The 9,117-nt window shown below is 40.6% G+C and overlaps 1 protein-coding gene across 1 annotated transcript; it reads right to left on the bottom strand.

Moving 5' to 3' along the window:
* Positions 1–7,000: 7,000 nt before the first annotated feature.
* LOC103714219 (inorganic pyrophosphatase 2-like) lies at positions 7,001–8,726 on the bottom strand. Its single transcript, XM_039125451.1, has 4 exons — positions 8,524–8,726; positions 8,314–8,435; positions 8,019–8,220; positions 7,001–7,551 (listed from the first exon to the last, which is right to left on the bottom strand). Exons 1-4 carry the CDS (start codon positions 8,659–8,661, stop codon positions 7,186–7,188), a joined length of 828 nt encoding a protein of 275 aa, XP_038981379.1. The 5' UTR covers positions 8,662–8,726; the 3' UTR covers positions 7,001–7,185.
* Positions 8,727–9,117: the final 391 nt, after the last annotated feature.

The raw sequence follows: 9,117 nt of genomic DNA, 5'->3' as shown, positions 1-9,117 counted from the left end.
ATATCACCAGTCTGATGGTTTCAATCATCAAACCTGATTATATGTCATACTAGTCTGTAACTAGTTTCAGTCTTGTTATCCTTAAATGAGCTGAACTTAATCAGACGATTCTTGAATCTTTGCAATGACTTGCAACTATCTTGCCCAAAGCTGCTCGTAGGTAGAAATTTTCATGGCCTTCATGATTTTATTTCATTCAACAAATCAACTAAACTAACCATCTTGAAAGCACTAGAGCCAAACAAATGCGAAATCTACCAAATGAAAAAGAGCAAGAAAATTTACGATTCAATGCCAAATCAAGGATTTATCAACTTTTTTACGAAAATAGAGAACAGGTAGGACCACCGATACTGACCATGATCACTAATGAAAGCCATCAATTCATCAAGTTGCTTCTAGTATGTCGTATAAGTACTGTTCTCTTGGACCATCTTGTCCACAACAGGACTTCCAGAATGATTGATGCAATTAGCAGGACAGCAAGATTGAAACCATAGCCAACTTTCCAGGAAGACCCTGCATCTCCAACTTTAATCCCAAGAACGATATTAACTTCTGCACAAAAAAGTGCAAGCCTCCCAGTCCAGTGGTGGTACCAATTCCAGTACTTGCGGATTTTGGAGTCTTTATTGGGTCGTGAAAAAAAAGGCATCACCTGTATGGTGGGAATTACAATCAGAAATTCAGAACAAGCATGAATGGAAGGATAACAGAATGTATAAAGTCTGTTTATGGTCAAAACTTATTTGCAGAAAACCAGCTTTCATTATATTTCAGATGGAGTAACATCCTGATGCATACAATTGAAAAAGTGGGGAAAAAAGGAAACTAATATCTGCAGATGAGGAGCTATAACCTAGCTAGGATAGCAATTGCAAGCATCATCATTTCAGATGTGAACAAAATAATAGTCTAGATGCCTACATCATACGCATGGAGGTCGCAACTTCTAAATAGAAATAAGATTGATGATAACTGGATAACTGTGAAAACCTGGAAGCTTGTTCATGTGAATGTTACAACTAAGCCATGTTGAAGATGCTGGAACGGTGACTTATGTCCATTTAGCTTCTCACTCCAGTGCAAATGCAAATGCACCATGCATTCACTCTAAGCTTCATATATATGTTGTACCACAATCAAGTTGTTTATAGGCAGTGACAGACGATGCTGCATATTGAAAAATGTCAGCTTGTATGCCGAGTATTGGAATAGATAGACTTAGAAGTTGCCCGCAGATATAATTAAATGGATGTTTCCAAATTTTTCTTTCATGAAAGCTAGAAGTTGAACTTAAACCACAAGGAGTGGAACCCGTAAAAACCTAGGACCTCACACAAAAAGATCTTGTATAAACACCTAATCAAGATCAACCTAGTATATAGCCGATGTGGGACTAAATACATATATATCCATACGGATCCTCACATACTCCTCATGTTTAAGTTCTAGCATCCTCATCAAGTTAAGGATCCAAATTCATTTGAATCTGATCATAAGTAACACAAATCCAATCATAAATACCATGATCAGCCTGTGGTCAGCTTAAACGGGCCCTTATTGCAATGTTCCCTAGTTCACATGGGCCAAGAACTAGATCTACTTTGATACTATTTATAACAACCCAGGATCTTACCTAAAAAGACTAGTTAGAAGGTATTAATTGGGTTTCTTGATCCTGTATAAGTATCCAAGATCTATCTCCAGTGCATAGTTAATGCAAGACTGAACACATGCCTGTACGGATCCTCATAGAACCAATACTGTAGAACTTGATATTTCATGATATACAAATAATTTATTAGAAAGTACTATAAGTAAAAGACAGCATAATTTTTGTTCCTTGCTTCTTTTTTTTCTTTTTTTGTTTTTTGTTTTTGACCCCTTGTTTTCTAATAACCATAACTATAACAATTACAAAAGGGCTTAACCTGGCTGTCCAAAATTTCCTCTATTATAAATCCTTCTACCCAATCATTCTCACTGCTCTAGCTTCCCCAATGCATGGTTTATTATATCCTCTCTAACAGCTCTCATCTAGGATATCTTGGCTGTTTTTACCAAAAAAAGGATATCCTGTGTGTCTTCCTCTCATCTTTTATGAGCTTTTTGACTCATGATACCTTTTCCTTTCTAGGGCCCTCTTGATCCTTGTTGTGCATGTCTATGGTCTCCATTGCTATATGATAACAAGTACAACTCTTACTCTTCTTTGATGTTACTTGTTCCAAATATCATGCATATTTTCTACTTCTACCCTTTATTATAAAGTAATGATTGGTAACTTTCATTACAGAAAAGGTTCCCTTAATTCCCTCATTATATTGAAAATGTTTATTAAAGATAATGTTCCTACAATCCTATGCACTCTTGTTTTCTAGTTCCCTGCTCAACTTTGGCAGCTTATGAGGTTTTACCAAACATATAGACTCACTTCATTGTTGAACATAGTTATCCACTATAGTATTTTCGGCAGTGGCGTTTCCTATAAAAAATTGTTTGTTTCAAGGGCATCTGACAATCACATGACACCCAGAGAGCTCCTCTTAGCATCAGCAAACTTTCTTTAGTTCTATTAATAATGTCATTTCTTATCTTTCCACTCTTCTACATAACAACTGAAAATAACAAAAGAATACCAGACGTGGCCTGGTATTTCTTAGCCATCATTATTTAGCATCTCATCCAGCAATTTTCCCAGTAAGATTGCATCCATATACTCAGTCTTTTCAGTTAAGATGATCTCTATATGCATCTTTCACTAATTTTCCCTATGATGCTCATTTAGTACATCATATAGTAAATATTGCACCACCTTAATGGCTCCTCCTAAATGTCAGCAAGTAGTTCATTTTTTTTATTACCAACTGAAGAGACAAAAGCATAAAATGACCCCATTATCCACTATTATTACTCTTGGTTGTCTCAGCATGAATACTCCTGAAGCATCTTACTGTTGTGTCAAACACATCCTTGATGATCTTGATGCAGATCTTTCATATGTCTTTCCTATGCCTGCAAGTTTGATCCTAGTGTATTCAGTCTTATTTGCTTTTCAAGTCAATATAGTAAATATTTTTTTTTAGTACATATAAAACATAGTGCAGCACCTTAATGGTTCCTCCTAAATGTCAGCAAGTAATTCATTTTTTTGTTACAAACTGAAGAGACAAAAGCATAAAATGACCCCACCATGGAGTGTTATTACTCTTAGTTATCTCGCCATGAATACTCCTGAAGCATCTTACTGTCCTGTCAAATACATCCTTAATGGTCTTGAAACAGATATTTCATGTCTTTTTTACGCCTGCAAGTATAGTTTACTGAACCGAGCCGAACTGCCCGATTTGGATAGTGCCGAATTGATCCGGTACAAAACTGGGTCAGTTCGATGTTTATTTTCGTTTCCGGTCGCGAACCGGCGGAAATCGGAATCGAACCGACTGAAACCGGCTCCAAACCGACCGAAACCAGCCAAAAAAGATTCAAACCAGCTAGAACCGATGTGATCCGGTCGGTACCAGTCGATTCCTTTTGAGCTAACTGTGTGGTCCGCACCGAGTTCGAACTTAGAAAAAGTATACGAATAGCAAAAAATAATAATAATAAATAATAAAGATTCAGAAAGATTCTATGAAATATTCAGCCCTATTGTTCCCAAAACCTGAACTCTAAGAAAGTTGAAATACCTATATTAATGATAGCACAGCAATATTGTGATGCAGTACTATTGTAAATTGAGCAGTATTGGACTGTTAGCGTTAGTCATGCGTACTTCTTTTTTTCTGGGAAATTGTTGTTACCGATGCCTTTCTTTTATTAATAATCAACTCCTGTCCTAAGTATGGAGACATTAAGATACCGTCATAAGAGCACCTGCTTGCACTGAAGCTAAGATGAATCCGTGGGTTTTATTTAGTCCACATGACCGAGTGAGTAAAAGACTGAACAAACAAAGTGTTCCCTGTGTTTGTGGCCATGTTTTAATAGTATCGAAGGCAAACGGAGCCGTCGATTGGGTCGCCGTCTATACTGTCCGGCATTCAGGAGAGATTTTTCGAACAAACCAGGGGCTGTCCAACAGTGTTGAGTCATCGTCTTTTTTTTATTCTACTAGTTGCACCTAGCCAGTATAGCGTGAGCAACTATTGTGCCCCCCCCCAAAAAAAATAGTAGTTTTTTTTTTTTTTTTTTTTTTCTGGGAATTGAACACTACTCCCACGAGTTATGCGTACTTCTTTTCAGATCTCAACATTCGTGTTATATATGTTAGGCTTCATTTGACTTAACTCGTGGGAGGAAAGGGGAACATAACAATGGAATTATACAGAAAATGATTAGCTTCTTGATGCCTAGGATATAACTATAAAAATGCCAGATGTCGCTTGATGATACAATTTTTCATCACTCATCTCGGTTGCCAACTAGTCCTAGACAAGTGAGATGCAGAAAAATACTAACCACCTTCCTAGTGCATTGTTTCTTGGTTGGAGTCCCATGCAATTTTCAAAGTGTCTTCAAATCAAGATCCATGGAAAGGAGCCACTTATGCTATAATTAAAAGTGGACCAGCATTTGTTTTCCTCAGTTTTATGCTGAAACTATAGGATACCAAGCAAACAGTGGAGTGAGGAGGTTTTTGTGGCATGCCACTGGCCTGTTGTCGGAACTTTAAAAAAAAGAGATCAGATCCAGATGCCTGGACTTTTTGAGGATAATGAAATGCTGCATAAGTATATTGTACGTCTACAATAAAAACTAAAGCAAAATAAAAAAGATAACATAAAAGAGATTTCATTATTCTGAAAAATGGTTCTCTTTCACGGTTACAACCTATTATTTATAAGTGCTCTAAACTAGTAGAATGGGTGCTAATAGTTAGCTTTGGACACTTGTCTTCACTATTGTGTACCACATGGACTACTATTTCTAAAGTAGGTACTGCTTCCTTTCTTCTCATATTGTAAGTAGTGAAAAGATGAGAACCACTACTCATTTTAGACACTTATTTTTGCTATGGTATGCCACATGGGCCCACTTTTGCTACATTTAGTGGGTAGTGCTATCCTCCTCTCACATGACCACATCATGGGAAGCGGAGAGTTGAGTACCACTATTCATTTAGACATTTGTCCTTTCTATTGTATGCCATATCGATCATTGTTTCCATCCTTGTTAAGTAATGTGCCTTTTCTCCCACATCATAAGTAGCGGTAACAATTGGCTGGCCACTATCCTAAAATTCTACTCCATTAAGATCTTATCCTAGGCCGATGACTCTCGCTTTCTAAGTATATATCTCAGTTACTCGGCCTGCATACTTGGCGTATTAGTCTCCGCCCTTGATGTATCTGTCTACATTTTTGGTATATCGGCCTACACTCTTCGAGTATTGGCCTACATGCTTAGCGTATCGGCCTATACCTTTGGTATATTAACCTACGTTCTTGATATTTCGATCTGTTTTTTCTGATACTTGATTTAAGATTGGCATCTTTCTAGTAGTAATCTATTTAGTAACTATGTATTTCATCCTATTGCCCAAGCACTTTAGTTTGCTTGCCGAGTATAACTTGGTCTACTAGCCATAAGGTTATAATTAATCTAGTGATCGAACCCTTCCTTTGTTGGGAACTTCATTAATGTCTTAGGTTTTATAGAGCTCCTAATGGGAAATTTTTTCTGGTTAGACCTAGTAGAAGTGGAACCTGGCCCGGCATGACAGAATTGCATACCTAATCCATATTTCATATCGATTAAATTTCTCAAAAAATTCTCTTAAAAAAGAAAAGAAAAGAAAAATCATTTTATCTGTTTCGAAGAAGAGTCGCTCGTTCCGTTACATCTTCTCTGAAATAATGAAAGATCATGGCTGCATGCAACCACCGTCCATAACCTCATTATGCCCTTGTTTCCGCAAGCCACAACGTGAAGCCGAATACATGCATTATAATATTACCATACGTCAATGGACTGCTTAATCAATCATGACATGAATGTAATCGGCGCCTTGCACGTACATTCCGGCACAAGATCATTTCTACGAAAGCCCTTTTGATTTCACTAACATATAAACGTTATTATTTCATTACCCCAACCATAACATCCTACAAATCAAATTATATTCAGACTTCTCTGGTCGTGTCTCGGCCCACCGCCGAGTGTAGCGGGCCAGCTTCTTGTTGCACGCACGTCTGGCTCCTCGCGGACAAGCTTCCAGACGGCGTTGTGGGCTTCCATGAACTCGCGGGCCATCATCTTGCAGCTGCCTTTGCTGCCTGTGGACGAGACGAGGCCTGGAGGCTTTACGGGAGGTTCGGTGGCTTCACCATTGGTGCCGAATGCTGGAGGCTTCGCGGGGGACTTGGCGGCTCGACCACCAGCGTCAGCGCCGAGGCTGCCGCTCCGGGGAGTAGAGGTGAATGGGGAGGATCTGGACACAGATGGGAGGGTGGAAGGAGGAGAGGAATGTGTTTCTAGGGAGGGGAGGAGATGGGTGGTGGGCGGACGGAGGTAAGAGGAGGAGTGGAAGCTGTTCGTGGAAAGGAGAGGGACGGGGAGTGGACGGAGATAAGAGAAGGAGAGGATGGTATTCTTGGGGAGGAGACGGATGGGGATCAGTACACGGAAGTAAGAGAAGGAGAGGTAGGTGCTGTGGGGAGGAGAGAGACGGAGAGTGGATGGAGGTAAGAGGAGGAGAAAAGGTGTTTGGGCGGAGGAGGAGGAGAGGGATGGGGGAGGATGAGTGGCTGGCAGTGGAGAGGGAGGGAGAGGAGGAGGAAAGAGAGGCGAGGGAGGAAGGGAAGAAGAGAATACAGTTGGTTGCTTAATTTGAACAGAGAAGGGAATGGAATTGCTGGCTAGTTAGCGAACAAGGCATGCCTTGAAGAAACCTTCCTTAATTCCGCACCAAAGATTAAAGCACTTGCCATACTAGAAAGAAACCTCTGTTGTTATGGTGTCTATCCAATGGATTTCACATGAAAATTTCACCACATAAAACATCAGAAAAATCCATCTCCATCTCTGACATTCTTTCCAGTGTAAAATTGCATACCAGGTCAAAGAGAAGAAAGAAAGGGAAAAGGCAAAAGAAGAAGAAGAAGAAGAAGAAAAAAGGTGATGCGAAGCATGGTCTTTGACCACCATTCAATTAAATTGGCTTCTTGTGCCAAATATTTGCTAGTGAGGAACCCTGAGAGCCAGGGGAATGGCTTCATTGGGTGACGCAGGAATGGTATCGAGCTTGCAATCTCCTGAGAATAATTGGGCAGCATTGTTGTGATCGGCAGTGTTCGACATGTTGACGAGCTGCAGGAGGGTTCTTTCAAGCTCCTCACCATTGCTCCATTCATGGACCTCAGCCTTGAGCTGCTGAGGGTTGTCGCAGATGAGCTGCCACAGAGGGTAATTCTTCCTTGGCATGGCATAGTCTTCTTCACTGAACTTGAGAGAAGGGCAGTAGTCACCCTTCCCGTCGCCCAGGTAAATGAATCGCTTCTTTCCATCTGCAGAGGCCTGTGCTTGGATTCGTTCGATGATCTTGCCCTGTATTTGGCAAAAAATCAGGATTAGATTGGCAGCCAAAAGAATAAAAGAATCAAGAGCCAGAACAGGGCTATAGCAACTCAAGGCCCTATTAATCTCTAAATACATTATTTTCAGTTATATTGCAAATGTATTGGTGGAATTTCGATAAGAGGATTCTAAATTAGATTGCGATGGTCTGGACGTCTACGTCAACGCTTTCTGTTTTCTTTGTTCAAAAAGGGAGGCTAAAGTAGGAAACTGGCCAAACTTTGTTTTAAACCTTCAAAGTTCAAAACAAATTACCGCTACTCTCTTTTTCTTTCCCTAAAATATTACGGAAAGGAGGATGAAGAAAAGCCACCACTTAAATATAAGAGAAAATTATAGATTTTTAGAAACATCAATGAAGTTATGGCTTGAAGAAGCACCATACATCATACTGAATAAATAATTAAGCAAAGAAGGTTTTCTTGAAAAATAGTTACCTTGCACATGTTTGGAGGGCAGAGGCTGCAGCCATGAGAAGAGGTGGTGAAGTCATGGTAAGGGAAGATCCTGAACCTCCCCTCCTCGTCCACATAGCTTGGATTGGTATTGATCTCCGAGAAATACTCAAGAAGCCCATGGTGTTTGAGGACTGTCACGACGAAGAAGAGGTTGGCATCACTCACCACCCTCAGATCACACCTAAACCAAAAGAAGAATAAGCCATCAATAGCGTACAGCACAACATAATGCCTGAACAATGGAAAAGGACCCGACCAAAACAAGAAAGCGTACCCAAGATCATAAGCCGATTTGATGGCCGTGATGACGTGAGGGTCCAATGGAGCCCTCTTCAGGCAATCTGCAATTTCTTCGATGGTCTTCCCCTGTAAATGTAGCTCCTTCATCATCCTGTCCTGCAAGAGTTGCGAAGCATAAGGTGAGTTGAGTATGATATATAGGGAAGAAGAGAGCAGTGTTCGCGAGAGATATTTGTGCTCAAACCATGAGAGAATTCCACGGCATGGTCGGGAGGAGGTGCTCAAAAAGCTCGGTGGCGCCGAGCTGGTCGACGACCCAGTTATCGCTGTCGCAGTCGATGATCGTCTTGTCGAAGTCGAACACCACGACGATCCTCGCCATTGAATCGAGATCAAGCTGAAGAAACCTTTGGAACTATGAGATTTTTGAGGTCCCAAAGGTTTTGGGGAGGGGTATATATGGGGAGCGGGAGATGCCAAAGGAATATTACGCGCCATGCATCGTGATGGGAATAAAGAATCCTATTATGGGTTGGTTTTCTTTTTTTGAATATCTGTGGATTTATCCTAAATGTGGGTGGAATAACCGGTTCGGGTGGGATAGGATGGGATTCTCGGGGGGAGCACGGATCCTTTTTGCCGGAACGCGTGGATCGCACGCCGTCTCATAATTTCCCGTGTTTACGGCCATTGGACGGTGGAATATTCGGGATAGAAGCTTCCGAATCTTTCCAGTTCTTTACATATTTTTTCTTTTAGTGTAAGGATAAGGACGCGAAGGGCATCCCCGATTTGAGAGTGAGATTCGAAAGATGGTGTGGTCCCTCGAGAGGGACAA

The sequence above is a fragment of the Phoenix dactylifera genome, chromosome 4, assembly GCF_009389715.1.
Source record: "Phoenix dactylifera cultivar Barhee BC4 chromosome 4, palm_55x_up_171113_PBpolish2nd_filt_p, whole genome shotgun sequence".
Taxonomy (NCBI): Eukaryota; Viridiplantae; Streptophyta; class Magnoliopsida; order Arecales; family Arecaceae; genus Phoenix; species Phoenix dactylifera.
This window is presented reverse-complemented; position numbering and strand designations above follow the sequence as displayed.